General features: G+C 37.2%; 1 protein-coding gene across 1 annotated transcript in view; it reads right to left on the bottom strand.

Moving 5' to 3' along the window:
- Nucleotides 1-3,970: 3,970 nt before the first annotated feature.
- The window catches only part of LOC139760470 (RWD domain-containing protein 3-like), a 66,633-nt gene continuing 42,950 nt past the window's right edge, over nt 3,971-27,653 (bottom strand). The window contains 3 exon segments of the mRNA XM_071683740.1: nt 3,971-5,234; nt 14,290-14,315; nt 14,318-14,449. Of these exon segments, the coding sequence (XP_071539841.1) occupies nt 5,004-5,234; nt 14,290-14,315; nt 14,318-14,449 (389 nt within the window). The 3' untranslated portion in view covers nt 3,971-5,003.

Here is a 27,653-nt window from a genome sequence, read left to right as displayed (position 1 = left end):
CCATTGACAGCACGTCGACCCCGATATACCACATCGTTCCAATTCACTCTATTCCTTGCACGCCTTTCACCCTCCTGCATGTTCAGGCCCCGATCACTCAAAATCTTTTTCACTCCATCTTTCCACCTCCAACTAGGTCTCTCCACTTCTTCTCGTTCCCTCCACCTATGACAAATATATCCTCTCTGTCAATCTTTCCTCACTCATTCTCTCCATGTGACCAAACCATTTCAAAACACTCTCTTCTGCTCTCTCAACCACACTCTTTTCATTACCACACATATCTCTTACCCTATTATTACTTCCTCGATCAAACCACCTTACACCACATATTGTCCTCAAACATCTCATTTCCAGCACATCCACCCTCCTCCGCACAACTCTGTCTATAGCCCACGCCTCGCAACCATATAACATTGTTGGAACCACTATTCCTTCAAACATACCCATTTTTGCTTTCCGAGATAATGTTCTCGACTTCCACACATTCTTCAACGCTCCCAGAACTTTCGCCCCCTCCCCAACCCTCTGATTCACTTCTGTTTCCATGGTTCCATCTGCTGCCAAATCCACTCCCAGATATCTAAAACACTTCACTTCCTCCAGTTTTTCTCCATTCAAACTTACCTCCCAATTGACTCGTCCCTCAACCCTACGGTACCTAATAACCTTGCTCTTATTCACATTTACTCTCAGCTTTCTTCTTTCACACACTTTACCAAACTCAGTCACCAGCTTCTGCAGCTTCTCACACGAATCAGCCACCAGCGCTGTATCATCAGCAAACAACAACTGACTCACTTCCCAGGCTCTCTCATCCACAACAGACTGCATACTTTCCCCTCTTTCCAAAACTCTTGCATTCACCTCCCTAACAACCCCATCCATAAACAAATTAAACAACCATAGAGACATCACACACCCCTGCCACAAACCTACATTCACTGAGAACCAATCACTTTCCTCTCTTCCTACACGTACACATGTCTTACATCCTCGATAAAAACTTTTCACTGCTTCTAACAACTTGCCTCCCTCACCATGTATTCTTAATACCTTCCAAAGAGCATCTCTATCAACTCTATCATATGCCCTCTCTAGATCCATAAATGCTACATACAAATCCATTTGCTTTTCTAGGTATTTCTCACGTATATTCTTCAAAGCAAACACCTGATCCACACATCCTCTACCACTTCTGAAACCACACTGCTCTTCCCCAATCTGAAGCTCTGTACATGCCTTCACCCTCTCAATCAATACCTTCCCATATAATTTACCAGGAATACTCAACAAACTTATACCTCTGTAATTTGAACACTCACTTTTATCCCCTTTGCCTTTGTACAATGGCACTATGCAAGCATTCCACCAATCCTCAGGCACCTCACTATGAGTCATACATACATTAAATAACCTTACCAACTAGTCAACAATACAGTCACCCCCTTTTTTAATAAATTCCACTGCAATACCATCCCAAACCCGCTACATGATGGCTTTCATCTTCCGCAAAGCTTTTACTACCTTTTCTGTATTTACCAAGTCATTCTCCCTCACCTTCTCACTTTGCACACCACCTCGACCAAAACAACCTATATCTGCCACTCTGTCATCAAACACATTCAACAAACTTTCAAAATACTCACTCCATCTCCTCACATCACCACTACTTGTTATCACCTCCCCATTAGCCCCCTTCACTGAAGTCCCATTGATTCCCTTGTCTTATGCACTTTATTTACCTCCTTCCAAAACATCTTATTCTCCCTAAAATTTAATGATACTCTCTCACCCCAACTCTCATTTGCCCTCTTTTTCACCTCTTGCACCTTTCTCTTGACCTCCTGCCTCTTTCTTTTGTAAATCTCCCAGTCATTTGCTCTGTTTCCCTGCAAAAATTGTCCAAATGCCTCTCTCTTCTCTTTCACTAACAATCTTACTTCTTCATCCCACCACTCACTACCCTTTCTAATCTGCCCACCTCCCACGCTTCTCATGCCACAAGCATCTTTTCCGCAAGCCATCTCTCCTGGTACTTCCTCACACAAGTCTCCTTCCCAAGCTCACTTACTCTCACCACTCTCTTCACCTCAACATTCTCTTCTTTTCTGAAAACCTCTACAAATCTTCACCTTTGCCTCCACAAGATAATGATCAGACATCCCTCCAGTTGCACCTCTCAGAACATTAACATCCAAAAGTCTCTCTTTCACGCGCCTATCAATTAACACGTAATCCAACAATGCTCTCTGGTCATCTCTCCTACTTACATACATATACTTATGTATATCTCTCCTTTTAAACCAGGTATTCCCAATCACCAGTCCTTTTTCAGCACATAAATCTACAAGCTGTTCACCATTTCCATTTACAACACTAAACACCCCATGTACACCAATTATTCCCTCAACTGCCACATCACTCACCTTTGCATTCAAATCACCCATCTCTGTAACTTGGTTTCATGCATCAAAACTACTAACACACTCACTCAGTTGCTCCCAGAACACTTGCGTCTCATGATCTTTCTTCTCATGCCCAGGTGCTTATGCACCAATAATCACCCATCTCTCTCCATCCACTTTCAGTTTTACCCATATCAATCTAGAGTTTACTTTCTTACACTCAATCACATACTCCCACAACTCCTGTTTCAGGAGTAGTGCTACTCCTTCCCTTGCTCTTGTCCTCTTACTAACCCCTGACTTTACTCCCAAGACATTCCCAAACCACTCTTCCCCTTTACCCTTGAGCTTCATGTCACTCAGAGCCAAAACATCCAGTTTCCTTTCCTCAAACATACTACCTCTCTCTCCTTTTTTCTCATCTTGGTTACATCCACACACATTTAGACACCCCAATCTGAGCCTTCATGGAGGATGAGCACTCCTCGCTTGACTCCTTCTGTTTCCCCTTATAGAAAGTTGAAATACAAGGAGGGGAGGGTTTCCAGCCCCCTGCTCCCGTCCCCTTAAGTTGCCTTCTACAACACATGAGGAATGCGTGGGAAGCATTCTTTCTCCCCTATCCCCAGGGATAAAAAATAATATTTATCTATTTATTAATATTGGGTGTGGGTGTCGAGTCCAGCAGGATGGGTCAGTGAAATCTTCAGAAACGAGTTAGGTTAAGGTGTTCAGGAGAGAATGTGGGAGTGTAGGGATATGTATGTAGGTGTGGATTACTTGGTATTGTGTACTTTTATGGAGTTTTTCCAATAGTATTTGTGATTTGTGTTGTGCTGTGAATAATGTGTAAGAAGTACTAGCACCCCATCCTTGTTCACCTTTTTCTTGAGGTTTTGTAATTACAGAAAGGAGGAAGGAAGGAATTGGATTCAGGTTTGGTGTTGTGGATGAGGGAGAGCAGTTTGTACCACTTGTGCTGAATCATACAATGTTTTAAGTATGAATGAACTTTGATGGAGTCAAGGTTTTATCGGGCATAACAAGGAGTTGTGTTGATGTTTGAAGAGCATGATGGTCTGGAAGGATGTGTTGGGTACAGTAAGAGTGGTTGGGTCTTGTATGTCCACAGTCTTCACTATGAAGGGAAACACCTACAATGAAGATTGGAGGCAGGTGACAGTAGTGTTTTTGGTGATGAGGGTATGTCATTGTGGGCCTGTGTACTATAATGTCATCATCTTATATTACTAGGTGGCCAAGACATCATCCCGCACTGGAGGAAAAAATTGTATGATTGTGACTTAAGCCAGCACATCAGGTGAGCATATCTCAAGTGTGCGTTCCAGGTGGCAGCAGGTAAGTGTGCGTCCCTATGAGATAGGAAGGACAAACATGGAGAGAGTTGTGTTGTTGTTAGCACTGAAGCTAAGCAGCTTTACTCTCTGTTCTAGTTTGATTCCTCTCTCTGACCAGATGGTCTTCCTTAACATGGTACAGTGTTGGGAATAAGTGGGCCATCCATACTGGAGAAGGTTAGAGGAAAAGAAAAACTAAAAAGAGCAGATATTTCCACATTTTTTGCATTCAAGAAAAAGAGGTATCATAATAGTCAGTCCTCATATGACTGGTCTTTACGTACAAACTAGAGGTAGCAAGAACCACAGGTTTGAAATCTTCCAACCTTGGAGGAGTGAAGGGTGACGATCTTAACCTTTGAGATTTTCAAACTGACTTGATGATGCAGTCAATGATCAAGTCTTGTAAACATGTATGGATTGGACAACTGGAGGTCAAAGAATGAGATTAAGCAAGAAACTCATTAAAAATGTGACAAAATACTTTTATGACTGAGGACACAATGAGACTGCATAAGTGCAAGAGGATTATGACAGTAGAGAATGTTCAAGAGATGGGGCTGCATACAACTCCATCAGCGTACAATATCAAAGTGTACATGATACAGATTCAGGCCTAAGTGGTAGGGTTACATGCAGACCGCTCACGAGAGCCCTGGCCAAGTTAACAACATGATGCTTGAAGAGAGGTTATAAATGTAGAATTAATGAGACAACAGAATCCTGATTCCACTTCAGCAAGAGATAGTCAAGGAAAAGCCACACTGACATATATGTAATACTTGAGTAAACAGAACAAAATACCTGTAGCTGGAAAAATTATGTATTGGGAAAATAAGATTCCAAAGTATAGTCCATCATCTCTCAGGTTCTCCGTGGTAATACCAGGACCATTAATATGGCAAATTCCATTATACCATAAGTACTCAGCCCTCTAGATGCCATATTTCAAATATATAAATAAATAACATCACCAAAAATATAGGATATTGTTATAATTCTAAATTATTTCTTTGCATACACTTCATTATTTTCAGGGGAAAAAAAATTGGTAAGAAAGAGAGACAATGTTCCATGGGAGAAAAATTGCTTCAACTGCAGCACAAACTATTTACATTAATGATGGCTATCTCTTCCATAACTTCACTTTTTCTTGTAGTTAACATGTGTAACACTTCTTGGCTTTTTATATTAAAGGGTATTAATAACTTATGCAAACAATGGAACTGATAAAACATCAAAATCTTCTTGAAATAACTGGTGCTATTACATCTTTAAATAAATTTGATGAACCAAATCTTGTCATCCACTCTTGAAAGTCTGATATACTTTCTAACCGATGGATTTCAAAGTCGACAAATCTGTTTTCCTGAATACCTTGGTAGAGAACAGACATCAACCTTTCTTTACAAGCTCTTCCAGAGGAGTCTACATCCACACAGTGAGTCTTGTTGCGCTGGATATATGTCTGACCAAAGCAAGGAAAGTACATCTTAAATGTTTGATTCAAAATTAGTGAAAAGGAAAAGATGAACTATATTATTTTTATTTATTATACTTGACTGCTGTCTCCCGCATTAGCGAGGTAGCGCAAGGAAATAAACAAGGAATGGCCCCACCCACCCACATACACATGTATATACATAAATGTCTACACACGCACATATATGTACCTATACATTTCAACGTATACATACATGTACATAGATATATATACATATATACACATGTACATATTCATACTTGCTGCCTTCATCCATTCCTGTTGGCACCCCGCCACACATGAAATAGCAGTGAGATAGCACTAGGAAAAGACAACAAAGGCCACATTCGTTCACACTCAGTCTCTAGCTGTTGTGTGTAATGCACCAAAACCACAGCTCCCTTTCCACATCCAGGCCCCACAAAACTTTCCATGGTTTACCCCAGACTGCTTCGCATGCCCTGGTTCAATCCAATGACAGCACATCAACCTCGGTATACCACATCATTCCAATTCACTCTATTCTTTGCACGCCTTTCACTCTCCTGTATGTTCAGGCCCCGATCGCTCAAAATCTTTTTCACTCCATCCTTCCACCTCTAATTTGGTCTCCCATTCTCCTCGTTCCCTCCACCTCTGACACATATATCCTCTTTGTCAATCTTTCCTCACTCATTCTCCCATGTGACCAAACTATTTCAATACACCCTCTTCTGCTCTCTCAACCACACTCTTTTTATTACCACACACCTCTTTTACCCTCTCATTGCTTACTCGATCAAACCAACTCGCATCACATATTGTCCTTAAACATTTCATTTCCAACACGTATATAATCACCAATAATAGTAAGAATAAAAAATTGCCATCTCTTCAGTACATCAACTTGGATTTTATGTATAATGAGAAGAGAGATAGGTAGTATGTTCGAGGAAATGAACCTGGATGTTTTGGCTTTGAGTGAAACGAAGTGGTTTGGGAATGTTTTAGGAGTAAAGTCAGGGGTTGGTGAGAGGACAAGAGCAAAGGAAGGAGTAGCACTACTGAAACAGGAGTGGTGGGAGTATGTGATAGATTGATATGGGTAAAACTGAAAGTGGATGGAGAGAGATGGGTGATTATTAGTGCCTATGCACCTGGTCATGAGAAGAAAGATCATGATAGGCAAGTGTTTTGGGAGCAGCTGAATGAGTGTGTTAGCAGCTTTGATGCATGAGACCGGGTTATAGTAATGGGTGATTTGAATGCAAAGGTGAGTAATGTGGCAATTGAGGGAATGATTGGTGTACATGGGGTGTTCACTGTTGTAAATGGAAGTGGTGAAGAGCTTGTAGATTTATGTGCTGAAAAAAGACTGGTGATTGGGAATACCTGGTTTAAAAAGAGAGATATACGTAAGTATACATATGTGAGTAGCAGAGATGGTCAAAGGGCGTTATTAGATTGCATGTTAATTGATAAGCGTGTAAAAGAGACTTTTGGATGTTAATGTGCTGAGAGTGGCAGCTGGAGGGATATCTGATCAATATCTTGTGGAGGCGAAGGTGAAGATTTGTATGGGTTTTCAAAAAGAAGAGAGAAAGTTGGGGTGAAGAGAGTGGTGAGAGTAAGTGAACTTGGAAAGGACATTTGTGTGAGGAAATACCAGGAGAGATTGAGTGTGGAATGGCAAAAGGTGAGAGCAAATGACGTAAGGGGAGTGGGGGTGGAATGGCATGTATTTAGGGAATCGGTGATGGCTTGCGCAAAAGATGCTTGTGGCATGAGAAAGGTGGGAGGTGGGCTGATTAGAAAGGGTAGTGAATGGTGGGATGAAGAAGTAAGATTGTTAGTGAAAGAGAAGAGAGAGGCATTTGGACAATTTTTGCAGGGAAATAGTTCAAATGACTGGGAGATGTATAAAAGAAAATGGCAGAAGGTCAAGAGAAAGGTGCAAGAGGTGAAAAAGAGGGCAAATGAGAGTTGGGGTGAGAGAGTATCATCAAATTTTAGGGAGAATAAAAAGATGTTTAGGAAAGAGGTAAATAAAGTGTATAAGACAAGAGAAAAAATGAGAACTTCGGTGAAGGGAGCTATTGGGGAGGTAATAACAAGTAGTGGTGATGTGAGGAGATGGAGTGAGTATTTTGAAGGTTTGTTGAATGTGTTTGATGATAGAGTGGTAGATATAGGGTGTTTTGGTCAAGGTGGTGTACGAAGTGAGAGGGTCAGGGAGAATTTTTTGATAAACAGAGAATAGGTAGTGACAGCTTTGCAGAAGATGAAAGCTGGCAAGGCGGAGGGTTTAGATGGTATTGTAGTGGAAATTATTAAAATGGGGGTGACTGTGTTGTTGACTGGTTGGTAGGATATTCAATGTATGTTGCACTCAAACCATGGCAGTCCCCATGTCATATATGATTCACTCAAACCATGGCAGTCCCCATGTCATGTATGATGCACCCAAACCATGACAGTCCTCATGTCATATATGATGCACTGAAACCATGGCAGTCGCCATGTCATATATGATGCACTCAAACCATGACAGTCCTCATGTCATATATGATGCACTCAAACCATGGCAGTTCCCATGTCATATATGATGCACTGAAACCATGGCAGTCCTTTATCAACAGAAAGGCCCCACAGACCTTTCTGTGGTCTCTCCCATGTGTTTTGTATGCCCTCTTCAATATATTGATAGCACATCACCCCCTATAAACCACATTGCTCCAATTTACTCTACCCCATGCATGCATGTCTTTCAGCCTTATACATGTTAAGACATGAGCACTCACAATCTTAGTTACTTCATTTTTCTGTGTGCAATTTGGTTCCTCCTTGTCATCTTCATATATGACACACATATATCCTGTTTGTCAACCTCTTCTCACTCATTCATGTCCAAACCATTTCAGCAAACACTGTTCACCTTTTTCACCATCTCTCATACCTTATCATTACCTACTTGAACAATCCCCCCCATACAACCATGCATTGTTCTGAAACGTTTCATTTCCAACACATTCATCCTCTTCCATGCATTCTTATCTATAGTCCATGACTTGCATTCATACCTGATCCACACATCCTCTACCACTTCTGAAACCACACTGCTCTTCCCCAATCTGATGCTCTGTACATGCCTTCACCCTCTCAATCAATACCCTCCCATATAATTTACCAGGAATACTCAACAAACTTATACCTCTGTAATTTGAGTACTCACTTTTATCCCCTTTGCCTTTGTACAATGGCACTATGCACGCATTCCGCCAATCCTTAGGCATCATTTCAGTGCATCGTATATGCCATGAGGACTGCCATGGTTTGAGTGCATCATATATGACATGAGGACTCATGGTTTGAGTGCATCATATGTGACATGAGGACTGCCATGGTTTCAGTGCATCATATATGACATGGGGACTGCCATGGTTTGAGTGCATCATATATGACATGAGGACTGCCATGGTTTGGGTGTATCATATATGACATAGTGACTGCCATGGTTTCAGTGCATCATATATGACATGAGGACTGCCATGGTTTGGGTGCATCATATATGATATGGAGATTGCCATGGTTTGGGTGCATCATATATGACATGGGGACTGTCATGGTTTGAGTGCATCTTACATGACATGGGACTGCCATGGTTTGAGGGCATCATATATGACATGAGGACTGCCATGGTTTGAGTGCATCATATATGACATGGGGACTGCCATGGTTTCAGTGCATCATATGTGACATGAGGACTGCCATGGTTTGAGTGCATCATATATGACATGGAGACTGCCATGGTTTCAGTGCATCATATATGACATGAGGACTGCCATGGTGTCAGTGCATCATATATGATATGGAGATTGCCATGGTTTGATGGGACTGTCATGGTTTGAGTGCATCGTATATGACATGGGGACTGCCATGATTTGAGTGCATCATATATGACATGGGGACTGTCATGGTTTGAGTGCATCATATATGACATGAGGACTGCCATTGTTTGAGTGCATCATATATGACATGAGGACTGCCATGGTTTCAGTGCATCATATATGACATGGGGACTGCCATGGTTTCAGTGCATCATATATGACATGGGGACTGTCATGGTTTCAGTGCATCATATATGACATGAGGACTGCCATGGTCTGAGTGCATCATATATGACATGAGGACTGCCTTGGTTTGAGTGCATCATATATGACATGAGGACTGCCATGGTTTCAGTGCATCATATATGACATGGAAACTGTCATGGTTTCAGTGCATCATATATGACATGAGGACTGCCATGGTTTGAGTGCATCATATATGACATGGGGACTGCCATGGTTTTAGTCCATCATATATGACATGGAGACTGCCATAGTTTCAGTGCATCATATATGACATGGGGACTGTCATGGTTTGAGTGCATCATATATGATGGGGACTGCCATGGTTTCAGTACATCATATATGACATGGAGACGTCATGGTTTCAGTGCATCATATATGACATGAGAACTGCCATGGTTTCAGTACATCATATATGACATGAGGACTGCCATGGTTTGAGTGGATCATATATGACATGAGGACTGCCATGGTTTCAGTGCATCATATAAGACATGATGACTGCCATGGTTTGAGTGCATCATATATGACATGAGGACTGCCATGGTTTCAGTGCATCATATATGACATGGGGACTACCATGGTTTAAGTGCATCATATATGACATGAGGACTGCCATGGTTTGAGTGCATCATATATGACTTGAGGACTGCCATGGTTTGAGTATATCATATATGACATGGGGACTGCCATGGTTTGAGTGCATCATATATGACATGAGGACTGCCATGGCTTGAGTGCATCATTTATGACATGGAGACTGTCATGGTTTCAGTGCATCATATATGACATGAGGACTGCTATGATTTGAGTGCATCATATATGACATGGGGACTGCCATTGTTTCAATGAATCATATATAATATGAGGACTGCCATGGTTTGAGTGCATCATATATGACATGGGGACTGCCATGGTTTCAGTGCATCATATATGACATGAGGACTGCCATGGTTTCAATGCATCATATATGACATGACTGCAATGGTTTCAGTGCATCATATATGACATGAGGACTGCCATGGTTTCAGTGCATCATATATGACATGAGGACTACCATGGTTTGAGTGCATCATATATGACATGGGGACTGCCATGGTTTGAGGGTATCATATATGATATGGGGACTGCCATGGTTTCAGTGCATCATATATGAGATGGGGACTGCCATGGATGGGGTGCATCATATATGACATGGGGACTGCCATGGTTTGATTGCATCATATATGACATGGGGACTGCCATGGATTGAGTGCATCCTATATGACATGGGGACTGCCATGGTTTAAGTGCATCATATCTGACATGGGAACTGCCATGGTTTCAGTGCATCATATATGACATGGGGACTGCCATGGTTTCAATGCATCATGTATGATATGAGGACTGCCATGGTTTGAGTGCATCATATATGACATGGGGACTGCCATGGTTTCAGTGCATCATATATGACAAGAGGACTGCCATGGTTTCAATGCATCATATGTGACATGAGGACTGCCATGGTTTCAGTGCATCATATATGACATGGGGACTGCCATGGTTTCAGTGCATCATATATGACATGGAGACTGCCATGGTTTCAGTGCATCATATATGACATGGGAACTGCCATGGTTTGAGTGCATCATATATGACATAAGGATGGCCATGGTTTGAGTGCAAATGACATGGGGACTGCCATGGTTTCAGTGCATCATATATGACATGGGGACTGCCATGATTTGAGTACATTATATATGACATGAGGACTGCCATGGTTTGAGTGCATCATATATGACATGGGGACTGCCATGGTTTCAGTGCATCATATATGACAGGACTGCCATGGTTTCAGTGCATCATATGTGACATGAGGACTGCAATGGTTTGAGTGCATCATATATGACATGGGGACTGCCATGGTTTGAGTGCATCATATATGACATGAGGACTGCTATGGTTTGAGTGCATAATATATGACTTGGGGACTGCCATGGTTTGAGTGCACCATATATGACATGAGGACTGCTATGGTTTGAGTGCATCATATATGACTTGGGGACTGCCATGGTTTGAGTGTTTCATATATGACATGACGAATGCCATGGTTTGGGTGCATCATATATGACATGAGGACTGCCATGGTTTCAGTGCATCATATATGACATGGAGACTGTCATGGTTTGAGTGCATCATATATGACATGAGGACTGTCATGGTTTCAGTGCATCATGTATGACATGAGGCCTGCCATGGTTTCAGTGCATCATATATGACATGGGGACTGCCATGGTTTGAGTGCATCATATATGACATGAGGACTGCCATGGTTTCAGTGCATCATGTATGACATGAGGCCTGCCATGGTTTCAGTGCATCATATATGACATGGGGACTGCCATGGTTTGAGTACATCATATATGACATGGGGACTGCCTTGCTTTCATTGCATCATATATGACATGGGGACTGCCATGGTTTGGATGCATCGTATATGACATGACTGCCATGGTTTGAGTGCATGATATTTGACATGGGGACTGCCATGGTTTGAGTGCATCATATGACATGGAGACTGCCATAGTTTGGGTGCATCATATATGACATGAGGACTGCCATGGTTTGGGTGCATCATATATGAGGACTGCCATGGTTTGAGAGCATCATATATGACATGGGGACTGCCATGGTTTGAGTGCATCATTTATGACATGAGGACTGTCATGGTTTGAGTGCATCACATCTGACATGACTGCCATGGTTTGAGTGCATCATATGACATGGGGACTGCCATAGTTTGGGTGCATCATATATGACATGAGGGCTGCCATGGTTTGAGTGCATCATATATGACATGGGGACTGCCATGGTTTGAGTGCATCATATATGACATGAGGACTGCCATGGTTTGAGTGCATCATATGTGACATGGGGACTGCCATGGTTTGAGTGCATCATATATGACATGAGGACTGCCATGGTTTGAGTGCATCATATATTACATGGGGACTGCCATGGTTTGAGTGCATCATATATGACATGGGGACTGCCATGGTTTGAGTGCATCATATATGACATGGGGACTGCCATGATTTGAGTACATTATATATGACATGAGGACTGCCATGGTTTGAGTGCATCATATATGACATGGGGACTGCCATGGTTTCAGTGCATCATATATGACAGGACTGCCATGGTTTGGGTGCATCATATATGACATGAGGACTGCAATGGTTTGAGTGCATCATATATGACATGGGGACTGCCATGGTTTGAGTGCATCATATATGACATGAGGACTGCTATGGTTTGAGGGCATAATATATGACTTGGGGACTGCCATGGTTTGAGTGCACCATATATGACATGAGGACTGCTATGGTTCGAGTGCATCATATATGACTTGGGGACTGCCATGGTTTGAGTGTTTCATATATGACATGACGAATGCCATGGTTTGGGATGCATCATATATGACAAGAGGACTGCCATGGTTTCAGTGCATCATATATGACATGGAGACTGTCATGGTTTGAGTGCATCATATATGACATGAGGACTGCCATGGTTTCAGTGCATCATGTATGACATGAGGACTGCCATGGATTCAGTGTATCATATATGACATGGGGACTGCCATGGTTTGAGTTCATCATATATGACATGGGGACTGCCTTGCTTTCATTGCATCATATATGACATGGGGACTGCCATGGTTTGGATGCATCGTATATGACATGACTGCCATGGTTTGAGTGCATGATATTTGACATGGGGACTGCCATGGTTTGAGTGCATCATATATGACATTTAGACTGCCATAGTTTGGGTGCATCATATATGACATGAGGACTGCCATGGTTTGGGTGCATCATATATGAGGACTGCCATGGTTTGAGAGCATCATACATGACATGGGGACTGCCATGGTTTGAGTGCATCATTTATGACATTGGGACTGCCATAGTTTGGGTCCATCATATATGACATGAGGACTGCCATGGTTTGAGTGCATCACATATGACATGACTGCCATGGTTTGAGTGCATCATATATGACATGAGGACTGCCATGGTTTGAGTGCATCATATATGACATGGGGACTGCCATGGTTTGAGTGCATCCTATATGACATGGGGACTGCCATGGTTTGAGTGCATCATGTATGACATGAGGACTGCCATGGTTTGAGTGCATCATATATTACATGGGGACTGCCATGGTTTGAGTGCATCATGTATGACATGAGGACTGCCATGGTTTGAGTGCATCATATATGACATGGGGACTGCCATGGTTTGAGTGCATCATGTATGACATGAGGACTGCCATGGTTTGAGTGCATCATATATTACATGGGGACTGCCATGGTTTGAGTGCATCATATATGACATGGGGACTGCCATGGTTTGAGTGCATCATATATGACATGGGGACTGCCATGGTTTGAGTGCATCATATATGACATGGGGACTGCCATGGTTTGAGTGCATCATATATGACATGGGGACTGCCATGGTTTCAGTGCATCCTATATGACATGAGGACTGCCATGGTTTGAGTGCATCCTATATGACATGAGGACTGCCATGGTTTGAGTGCATCCTATATGACATGGGGACTGCCATGGTTTGAGTGCATCCTATATGACATGGGGACTGCCATGGTTTGAGTGAATCCTATATGACATGGGGACTGCCATAACATTAAGTACTACACCAAGACAGTCTTTTTTATCATTATGTTTTGCTTTTGTAACCATTACAGCCATTCTAAACTTCTCATTATTGAAGTTTGCATCAAATACTCTGAAGTTCATAACTAAAGATGCACAAAATTATTTATTTTCCTTTAAGTCACAAAAACTATTACTTAGTGTGCTTCTTCTGTGTCCATGGAAGAAATCATCACAAAATTCTTTTTAAAATAAAAGCATAAATAAATACCTTAATATTTTCCTCATAACCTTGTAGAATAATAATATCCATTGTAAACAGAAAACGATCCGAACACCAAGGTTTAATTCTTTACACCAAGCTTTGATTGTTTTGAGATATCTTGTTTGATTCCTCATATGATCCAAATGTAGAACACAGGTACAGCCACCTGTAAATATACAAACTGTTTACTTCATGATCTAATGCACACAATTGAAACAATCTTCATTGTATAGTTGAAAATTACAACCAGGCAATTCAAATATTCTTCTACCAACTAGCTACATGGTGTCAAATATTTTCCCAACTTGCTACATGATGTCAAATATTCTTCTACCAACTACCTGCATGTCAAAAATTCTTCTACCAACTACCTACATGATGTCAAATATTCATTTCCAACTAGCTACATGTGTCAAATATTATTTTCCGAGCTAGTTACATGATATCAAATATTCTACTAAGTAGGTGCATGATGCCAAATCTTCTACCAACTACATACATGATGTCATATATTCCACTAACCAGCTGCATGATGTCAAAATTCTACCAACTAGCTACACGAAGTCAAATATTCTACCACCTAGCTGCATGATGCCAAATATTTTACCAACTACATACATGATGTCAAATATTTTACCAACTAGCTACATCAAATATTCTACCAACTAGCTACATGATTCAAATATTCTTTTACCAACTAGCTACATGATGTCAAACATTTCTCTACCAACTAGCTACATGATGTTAAATATTTTACCAACTAGCTACATGATGTCAAATATTTTACCAACTAGCTACATGTCAAATATTCTACCACTAGCTACATGATGTCAAATATAATTCTACCAACTAGCTATATGATGTCAAATATAATTCTACTAACTAGTTACATGTCAAATATTCTTTTACCAACTACCTACATGATGTCAAATTTTCTTCCACCAACTAGCAACATTATGTCAAATATTCTTTTACCAACTAGCTATGTGTCAAATATTCCTCTACCTACTAGGTACATGTTGTCAAATGTTTTAGCAACTAGCTACATGCTGTCAAATATCTCACTAGCTACATGATGTCAAATATTCTACCAACTAGCTACATGCTGTCAAATATAATTCTACTCACTAGCTACATGATGTCAAATATTCTACCAACTAACTACATGATGTCCAATATTCTACCAACTAGCTACATGATGTCAAATATTCTCCTACCAGCTAGCTACATGTCAAATTTTCTACCAACTAGCTACATGATGTCAACTATTCTTTTATCAATTAGCTACATGATGTCAAATATTCTACCAACTAGTTGCATATGTTAAATATTCTTTTACCAACTACCTACATGTCAAATATTCTACCAACTAGCTACATGTCAAATATTCTTCTACCAACTAGCTACATGTCAAATATTCTTTTACCAACCAGTGACATGTCAAATATTCTAGCAACTATCAACATGATGTCAAATATTCTTTTACCAATTAGATACATGATGTCAAATATTCTACCAACTACCTTCACATCAAATATTCTACCAACTAGCTACATGATGTCAAATATTCTACCAACAAGCTACATGATGGCAAATATTCTTTAGCTACATGATGGCAAATATTCTACCAACTAGCTACATGATGGCAAATATTCTACCAAATAGCTACATGATGGCAAATATTCTACCAACTAGCAACATGTCAAATATTCTTCTACTAATTAGCTACATGATGTAAAATATTCTACCAACTAGTTGCATATGTTAAATATTCTTTTACCAACTGCCTGCATGTCAAATATTCTACCAACCAGCTACATGATGTCAAATATTCTACCAACTAGCTACATGATGTCAAATATTCTTCTACCAAGTAGTTACATGTCAAATATTCTTTTATCAGCTAGCTACATGATGTCAAATATTCTTCTACCAACTAGCTACATGATGTCAAATATTCTTTTATCAATTAGCTACATGATGTAAAATATTCTACAAACTAGTTGCATATGTTAAATATTCTTTTACCAACTACCTACATGTCAAATATTCTACCAAGTAGCTATATGATGTCAATTATTCTTCTACCAACTAGCTACATATCAAATATTCTTTTACCAACCAGCGACATGATGTCAAATATTCAAGCAACTATCAACATGATGTTAAATATTCTTTTACCAATTAGATACATGTCAAATATTCTACCAACTACCTACATTTCGAATATTCTCTACCAACTAGCTACATGATGTCAAATATTCTTCTACCAACTAGCTACATGATGTCAAATATTCTTTTACAACTAGCTATATGTCAAATATTCTACCAACCAGCTACATGAAGTCAAATGATCTACCAACTAGCTGCATGTTAGATATTCTTTTAGCAACTACCTACATGATGTCAAATATTCTACCAACTAGCTACATGTCAAATATTCTACCAACTAGCTACATGTCAAATATTCTTTTACCAACTAGCAACATGCCAAATATTCTTTTACCAACTAGCTACATGATGTCAAATATTCTTTTACCAACTAGCTACATGATGTCAAATATTCTCTTACCAACTAGATACATGTCAAATATTCTACCATCTAACTACATGTCAAATATTCTTCTACCAACTAGCTACATGATGTCAAATATTCTACCAACTAGCTACATGTCAAATATTCTACCAACTAGCTACATGTCAAATATTCTATTACCAACTAGCAACATGTCAAATATTCTTTTACCAACTAGCTACATGATGTCAAATATTCTTTTACCAACTAGCTACATGATGTCAAATATTCTCTTACCAACTAGATACATGTCAAATATTCTACCATCTAACTACATGTCAAATATTCTTCTACCAACTAGCTACATGTCAAATATTCTTTTATCAACTAGCTACATGTCAAATATTCTTCTACCAACTATTTACATGTCAAATATTCTACTAATTAGCTACTTATGTCAAATATTCTTTTATCAGTTAGCTACATATGTCAAATATTCTTCCACCTACATGTCAAATATTCTACCAACCAGCTACATGATGTCAAAAAATCTTTATCAACTAGCTACATGTCAAATATTTTACCAACTAGCTACATGAAGTCAAATATCCTTCTACCAACTAGCTACATGTCTAATATTCTTTTACCAACTAGCTGCATGATTTCAAATATTCTAGCAACTATCTACATGATTTCGAATATTCTTTTACCAACAAGATATATGATGCCAAATATTCTACCAACTAACTACATGTATATGTGCGTGTGTGGACGTGTATGTATATACATGTGTACATGGGTGGGTTGGGCCATTCTTTCGTCTGTTTCCTTGCGCTACCTCGCTAACGCGGGAGACAGCGACAAAGCAAAATATAAAATAAAAAAATATAACTACATGTCAAATATTCTTCTACCAACTAGCTACATGATGTCAAATATTCTTTTACCAGCTAGCTACATGGATGTCAATTATTCTACCGACTATTTACATGTCAAATATTCTAATAATTAGCTATATTATGTCAAATATTCTTTTATCAATTAGCTACATGATGTCAAATATTCTTCCACCTACATGTCAAATATTCTACCAACCAGCTACATGTCAAAAAATCTTTACCAACTAGCTACATGTCAACTATTCTACCATCTAGCTACATGAAGGCAAATATTCTTTTACCAACTATCTACATGTCAAATATTCTCTTAACAACTAGCTACATGTCTAATATTCTTTTACCAACTAGCTACATGATGCCAAATATTCTAGCAACTATCTACATGTCAAATATTCTTTTACCAACTAAATGCCAAAATATTCTTCTACCAACTTGCTACATGATGTCAAATATTTCTACCAACTAGCTGCATGATGACAAATATTCTTCTACCAACTAGCTACATGTCAAATATTCTACTAATTAGCTACATAATGTCAAATATTCTTTTATCAATTAGCTACATGATGTCAAATATTCTTCCACCTACATGTCAAATATTCTTCCAACCAGCTACATGATGTCAAAAAATCTTTACCAACTAGCTAAATGAAGTCAAATACTCTACCAACTAGCTGCATGGTCAAATATTCTACCAACTAGCTGCATGGTCAAATATTCTACCAACTAGCTGCATGGTCAAATATTCTACCAACTAGCTGCATGGTCAAATAATCTACCAACTAGCTACATGTTAGATATTCTACCAACTAGCTACATGGTCAAATATTCTTTCATCAATTAAAGACATGTTAAATATTCTTCCAACAAGCTACATGGTGTCAAATAATCTATCAACTAGCTACAATCAAATATCATTTTACCAACTAGCTACATGATGTCAAATATTGTTTTACCAATTAGCTGCACGATGTCAAATATTCTTGCACCTACATGTCAAATATTCTATCAACCAGCTATGTGATGTCAAAAAATCTTCTACCAACTAGCTACATGTCAAATATTCTACCAACTAGCTATATGTCAAACATTCTATAAACTAGCTACATGTTAAATATTCTACCAACCAGCTACATGTCAAATATTCTTTCATCAAATAGCTACATGATGTCGGTTATTCTTCCAAACAGCTACAAGATTTCAAATATTCTTCTACCAACTAGTTACATATCAAATATTCTTTTACCAACTAGCAACATGTCAAATATTATTTTACCAACTAGCTACATGATGTCAAATACTCTTCTACCAACTAGCTACATATCAAATATTCTACCAACTAGCTACATGATGTCAAATATTCTAGCAACTATCTACATGATGTTGAATATTCTTTTACCAACTAGATACATGTCAAATATTCTACCACTAACTACATGTCAAATATTCTTCTACCAACTAGCTACATGTCAAATATTCTTTTACCAACTAGCTACATGTCAAATATTCTTCTACCAACTAATTACATGATGTCAAATATTCTTCAACTAATTAGCTACAGGATGTCAAATACTCTTTTATAAATTAACTACATGATGTCAAATATTCTTCCACCTACATGTCAAATATTCTACCAACCAGCTACATGATGTCAGAAAATCTTTACTAACTAGCTACATGTCCAATATTCTACCAACTAGCTACATGAAGTCAAATATTCTTTTACCGACTGGCTGCATGATGTCAAATATTTACCAACTAGCCATATGTCAAATACTCTACCAACTAGCTACATGATGACAAATATTCTTTCATCGATTAGCTACATGTTAAATATTCTTTCAACTAGCTACATGATGTCAAATAATTCACCAACTAGCTACATGATGTCAAATATCACTTTACCAACTAGCTACATGATGTCAAATATTCTCTTACCAATTAGCTAAATGGTGTCAAATATTTTACCAACTGGCAAGATAATGTAAAATATTCTTTTACCAACTACCTACTTTATGTCAAATATTCTTCCACCCACATGTCAAATATTCTACAAAATGCTACATGTCAAAAAATCTTCTACTAACTAGCTACATGTCAAATATTCTACCAACAACCTAAATGGTGTCAAAAATACAAGAAAGATAAGATTCAATACAGATACTAGAAAATACAAGAAAGATAAGATCCAACAAAGATAAAAGAAAATACCAGAAGGATATGATTCAATAAAGATACAAGAAAATACAAGAAAGATAAGATTCAATACAGATACAAGAAACCACAAAAAAGATAAGATTCGATACAGATACAAGAAAATGCAAGAAAGATAAGATTCAATAGAGATACAAGAAATACAAGAAAGATAAGATTCAATACAGATACAAGAAATCACAAGAAAGATAAGATGCAATACAGATACAACAAAATACACGAAACATAAGATTCAATAGAGATGCAAGAAAAAACAAGAAACATAAGATTCAATACAGATACAAGAAATCACAAGAAAGATATGATGCAATACAGATACAACAAAATACACGAAACATAAGATTCAATAAAGATGCAAGAAAAAACAAGAAACATAAGATTCAATACAGATACAAGAAAATACAAAAATGATAAGATTAAAAAAAAATACAAGAAAACACAAGAAAGATACGATTCAATACAGATACATGAAAATACAAGAAAGATAAGATTTGATACAGATACAACAAAACACAAGAAAAATAAAATTCAATACAGTTACAAGAAAATACAAGAAAGATAATATTCAATGCAGATATTAGAAAATATAAGAAAGATAAGATTCAATACAGATACAAGAAAATACAAGAAAGATAAGACAACACAGATACATGAAAATACAAGAAAGATGAGATTAAATACAGATACAAGAAAGATAAAATTAAATACAGTTACAATGAAATACAAGAAAGATAAGATTCAATACAGATACAAGAAATTGCAAGAAAGATAAGATTCAATACAGATACAAGAAAATACAGGAAAGATAAGATTCAATACAGATACAAGGAAACACAAGAAAGATAAGATTCAATAGAGTTACAAGAAAACACAAAAAAGATAAGATACAATACAGATACAATAAAATACAAGGAAGATAAGATTCAAAAGAGATACAAAATAAAATGAAGATTAGATTCAATACAGACACAAGAAAGATAAGATTCAATACAGATACAAGAAAATACAGGAAAGATAAGATTTAATACAGATACAAGAAAATACAAGAAGATAAGATTCAATACTGATACAATGAAATACAAGAAAGATAAGATTCATTACCGATACAAGAAAATACAAGAAAGATAAGATTCAATACAGATACAAGAAAATACATGAAAGGTAAGATTTAATACAGTTACAATGAAATACAACAAAGAAAAGATTCAATACAGATACAAGAAAATACAAGGAAGATAAGATTCAATAGAGATACAAGAAAATAAAACGAAGATAAGATTCAATACAGATACAAGAAAATACAAAAAAGATAAGATTCAATACAGATACAAAGAAATACAAGAGATATAAGATTCAAAAAAGATACAAGAAAACACAAGAAAGATAAAATTAAATACAGATAGAAGAAAATACAAGAAAGATAAGATTTAATACAGATACAACAAAATACCAGAAAGATAAAATTCAACATAGTCACAAGAAAATACAATAATGAAAAGATTCAATACAGATACAGGAAAATACAAGAAAGATAAGATTCAATAAAGATAGAAGAAAACATAAAAAAGATAAGATTCAATACAGATACAAGAAAATACAAGAAAGATAAGATTCAATAAAGATACAAGAAAACACAAGAAAGATAAGATTCAATACGGATACAATAAAGTAAAAGAAAGATAAGATTCAACAAACATAAAGAAAAATACAAGAAAGATAATATTGAATAAAGATACAAGAAAGATATGATTCAATACAGATGCAAGAAAATACAAGAAAGATAAGATTCAATACAGATTCAAGAAAACACAAGAATGATATGATTCAATACAGATGCAAGAAAATACAAGAAAGATAAGATTCAATACAGATACAAGAAAACACAAGAAAGATATGATTCAATACAGATGCAAGAAAATACAAGAAAGATAAGATTCAATACAGATACAAGAAAATACAAGAAAGATCAGATTCAATAAAGATACAAAAAAAAACAAGAAAGATCAGATTCAATACAGATACAAGAAAATACAAGAAAGATAGAATTCAATACAGATACAAGGAAATGCAAGAAAGATAAGATTTAATACGGATACTGGAAAATATAAGAAAGATAAGATTCAATACAGATACAAGAAAATAGAAGAAGGATAAGATTCAATACAGTTACAGGAAAATACAAGAAAGATAAGATTCATTACAGATACAAGAAAATACAAGAAAGATAAGATTTAATACAATTACAAGAAAATACAAGAAAGATAAGATTCAATACCGATACGAGAAAACAGAAGAAAGATAAGATTCAATACAGATACAAGAAAATACAAGAAAGATAAAATTCAATGCAGATACTAGAAAATACAAGAAAGATAAGATTCAATAAAGATACAAGAAAATACAAAAAAGATACGATTCAATAGTTACATGAAAATACAAGAAAGATAAGATTTAATACAGATACTACAAAGTACAAGAAAGATAAGATTCAATACAGATACAAGAAAATACAAGAAAGATAAGATTCAATACAGATACAAGAAAATACAAGAAAAATAAGATTCAATACAGATACAAGAAAATACAAGAAAGGTAAGATTCAATACAGATTCTAGAAAATATGAGAAAGATAAGATTCAATACAGTTACAAGAAAATATAAGAAAGATAAGAATCAATACAGATAAAAGAAAATACAAGAAAGATATGATTCAATGCAGATACAAGATAATTAAAGAAAGATAAGATTCAATACAGATACAAGAGAATACAAGAAAAATAAGATTTGATACAGAAACAAGAAAATTGAAGAAACATAAGATCCAATATAGATACAAGAAAATACAAGCAAGATAATATTCAATACAGATACTAGAAAATACAATAAGATACGATACAAGTCAGATACAAGAAAATACAATAAAGATACGATTCAATACAGATACAAGAAAATACAAGAAAGATAAGACTCAATACAGATACAAGAGAATACAAGAAAGATAAGATTCAATACAGATACAAGAAAATACCAGAAAGATAAGATTTAATACAGTTACAATGAAATACAAGGAAGATAAGATTCAATACCGATACAAGAAAACACAAGAAATATAATATTCAATACAGACACAAGAAAATACAAGAAAGATACGATTCAATACAGATACAAGAAAATACAAGAAATATAAGATTCAATACAGATACAAGAAAATATAAGAAAGATACGATTCAATACAGATACAAGAAAATACAAGAAATATAAGATTCAATACAGATACAAGAAAACACAAGAAAGATAAGATTCTATACAGCTACAAGAAGTTACAAGAAAAATAAGATTAAATACACTTACAATGAAATAAAAGTAAGATAAAATTCAATAAAGATACAAGAAAATACAAGAAAGATAAGATTCAATACAATAACAAGAAAATACAAGAAAGATAGATTCAATACAGATACAAGAAAATATAAGAAAGATATGATTTTTTTTTTTTTTTCAAATGAAGGAACAGAGAATTGGGCCAGGTGAGGGTATTCCCTCAAAGGCCCAGTCCTCTGTTCTTAACGCTACCTCGCTAATGCGGGAAATGTTGAATAGTTTGAAAGAAAAAAGAATGATTCCATACAGTTACAAGAAAATACAAGAAAGATACGATTCAATACAGATACAAGAAAATACAAGAAAGATAAGATTCAATACAGATACTAGAAAATACAAGAAAGATAAGATTCAATCTCGATACAAGAAAATACAAAAAAGATAAGATTCAACACAGATTGAAGAAAATACAAGAAAGATAAGATTCAATTCATATAGAAGACAATACAAGAAAGATAAGATTCAAGATTCAATACAGTTACAATGAAATACAAGAAAGATAAGATTCAATACAGATACAAGAAAACACAAGAAAGATAAGAATCAATACAGATACTAGAAAACACAAGAAAGATAAGATGCAACACAGAAGAAAATACAAGAAAGATGAGATTCAATACAGATACTAGAAAATACAAGAAAGATAAGATTCAGTACAGATACAAGAAAATACAAGAAAGATAAGATTCGATATGGTTACAAGAAAATACAATAAAGATAAGATTCAATACAGATATAAGAAAATATAAGAAAGATGCAATTCAATACAGTTGCAAGAAAATACAAGAAAGATAAGATTCAATACAGATACAAGAAACCACAAGAAAGATAAGATTCAATACAGATACAAGAAAATACAAGAAAGATAACATTCAATACAGATACAAGAAAATATAAGAAGGATAACATTCGATACAGATACAAGAAATTACAAGAAAGATAAAATTCAATACAGATACAAGAAAACACAAGAAAGATAAGATTCAATATAGGTACTAGAAAATACAAGAAAGATAAGATTCAATACAGATACAAGATAATACAAGAAAGATAAGATTCAATACAGATACAAGAAAATACAAGAAAGATAAGATTCATTACAGATACGAGAAAACACAAGAAAGATAAGATTTAACTAAGATACCAGAAAATACAATAAAGATAAAATTCAATACAGATACAAGAAAATGCAAGAAAGATAAGATTCAATACAGGTACAAGAAAATACAAGAAACATAAGATTCAATACAGATACAAGAAAATCAAGAAAGACAAGATTCAATACAGATACAGGAAAATACAAAAAGATAAGATTCAATACAGATACTAGAAAATACAAGAAAGATAAGATTCAATAGAAATACAAGAAAATACAAGAAAGATAAGATTCGATACAAATACAAGAAAATACATGAAATATAAGATTCAATACAGATACAAGAAAATACAAGAACAATGAGATTCAATAGAGATACAAGAAAATTATAGAAATCAAATTGTTCAGGACACATCCTCATCCACATAATTTCCAAATAGGATTATGCCATGTGCAAAAGTGTCCTATTTACGGAAATGTGTCGAATGTGGAAAAGTGACACAATGAAGTTACCCAGCCTGGGGGGTAAGTTAAGTACCCTACCTCCTTGGGGACAGTTACCCAGCCTGGGGGTAAGTTAAGTACCCTACCTCCTTGGAGATAGTTACCCAGCCTGAGGGGTAAGTTAAGTACCTTACCTCCTTGGAGACAGTTACCCAGCCTGGGGGGTAAGTTAAGTACCCTACCTCCTTGGAGACAGTTACCCAGCCTTGGAGGTAAGATAAGTACCCTACCTCCTTGGAGACAGTTACCCAGCCTGGGGGGTAAGTTAAGTACCCTACCTGCTTGGAGACAGTTACCCAGCCTGAGGGGTAAGTTAAGTACCTTACCTCCTTGGAGACAGTTACCCAGTCTTGGGGGTAAGTTAAGTACCCTACCTCCTTGGAGACAGTTACCCGGCCTGGGGGGTTAGTTAAGTACCTTACCTCCTTAGAGACAGTTACCCAACCGGGGGGGGGGGGGGGCGCGTAAGTTAAGTACCTTACCTCCTTGGAGACAGTTACCCAGCCTGGGGGGTAAGTTAAGTACCCTACCTCCTTGGAGACAGTTACCCAGCCTGAGGGGTAAGTTAAATACCCTACCTCCTTGGAGACAGTTATCCAGCCTGGGAGGTAAGTTAAGTACCCTACCTCCTTGGAGACAGTTACTCAGCCTGGGGTCCATAGCACTCAACATCCACTAAGAAATCGCGATAAGGTAATGCGTTGATTTGTTACAAAAACGTATTTATACAGTTTGCCTGGCTCACTCACTGTGAGGGTAATGAAGCAATAATGTGTCTACCAGGGACACTGATACTTTGGTTCCAACAAGGCAGTTCGTTGGACATGAGCAGCTTGGTCAAGCCTGGTTGATTCCAGGAGCTGTAAGAGTCGAGCACTTGTTCAGGTCAAGCATGTGTAGGGCTGCAGTCAGGTCCCAGCTGGGGCTGCAGTCCAGATACAAAGAATCCAGCTAAGATCAAGTGTTATACACATCAAGTTTCAGCATCAGAGAACAAAATGTTACTTGCATTAGTGAATTTAGAAGTTGATTAACTATTAGCATTTGTGTTACAAGACAGGTCCCATTATTTCTACTACAGTGGGTAGTTTGAGATATCTAAGCAGTTGTGTTAGGATGAAGGACGCATTATTTCTGATACTGTGAGTAGCCTCAGATATTTAATGTAAACGTCTGCAGACTCATGTATAATGACTGATTATGTTAATAGTGTTACAACCAGTTAAATATTAAGATTCCAATCATTGTGGGCTTACGTACATTTACCTTACATACATTTACCTTCATCCATTCCTGGCACTACCCTGTCCCACAGGACACAGCATCGATATCCCCTGCTTCAGTGAGGTAATGCCAGGAAAACAGATAAAAGGCCACATACATTCACAGTCAGTCTCTAGCTGTCATGTGTAATGCACCGAAACTACAGCTCCCTTTCCACATCCAGGCCCCACAAAACTTTCCATGGTTTACCCCAGATGCTTCACATGCCCTGGTTCCAATCCATTGACAGCTTGTCTACCCCGGTATACCACATCATTCCAATTCACTCTATTCCTTGCATGCCTCTCACCCTCCTGTATGTTTAGGCCCCGATCGCTCAAAACCTTGTTCACTCCATCCTTCCACCTCCAACTTGGTCTCCCACTTCTTGTTCCCTCCACCTCTGACACATATATCCTCTTTGTCAATCTTTCCTCACTCATTCTCTCCATGTGACCAACCCATTTCAATACACCCTCTTCTCCTCTCTCAACCAAACTCTTTTTATTACCATACATCTCTCTTACCCTATTATTACTTACTCGATCAAACCACCTCACACCACATATTGTCCTCAAACATCTCATTTCCAGCACATCCTCCCTCCTCTGCACAACCCCATGCCTCACAATCATATAACATTGTTGGAACCACTATTCCTTCAAACATACCCATTTTTGCTCTCAGAGATCATGTTTTTGCCTTCCACACATTCTTCAATGCTCCCAGAACTTTTGCCCCCTTCCCCACCCTATGACTCACTTCTGCTTCCATGGTTCCATCCACTACCAAATCCACTCCAAGATATCTAAAACACTTTACTTCCTCCAAACTTTCTCCATTCAAACTCATACCCCAACTACTACATCCCTAATAACCTTCACATCTACTCTCAACTTCCTTCATTCACACACTCGTTCAAACTCAGTCACCAGCTTCAACAGTTTCTCGTTTGAATCTCCCACCAGCACTGTATCATCAGCAAACAACAACTGACTCACTTCCCAAGCCCTTTCATCCACAACAGACTGCATACTTGCCCCTCTCTCCAAAACTCTTGCATTCACCTCCCTAACAACCCCATCCATAATCAAATTAATCAACCATGGAGACAACATGTACCCTTGCTGCAAACTGACATTCACTGGGAACCAATCACTTTCCTCTCTTCCTACTCGTACAGATGCCTTACATCCTTGATAAAAACTTTTCACTGCTTCTAGCAACTTACCTCCCACACCATATACTCTTAATACCTTCCACAGAGCATCTCTATTAACTCTATCATAGGCCTTCTCCAGATCTATAAATATTAGTTATTTATTATACTTTGTCGCTGTCTCCTGCGTTAGCGAGGTAGCACAAGGAAACAGACAAAAGAATGGCCCAACCCACCCACATACACATGTATATACATACACGTCCACACACGCACATATACATACCTATACATCTCAACGTATACATATATATACACACGCAGACATATACATATATA

Source organism: Panulirus ornatus, chromosome 37 (assembly GCF_036320965.1).
Source record: "Panulirus ornatus isolate Po-2019 chromosome 37, ASM3632096v1, whole genome shotgun sequence".
Lineage (NCBI taxonomy): Eukaryota > Metazoa > Arthropoda > Malacostraca > Decapoda > Palinuridae > Panulirus > Panulirus ornatus.
The sequence above is the reverse complement of the archived record's forward strand: the minus strand, read 5'-3'. Positions and strand labels throughout refer to the sequence as shown.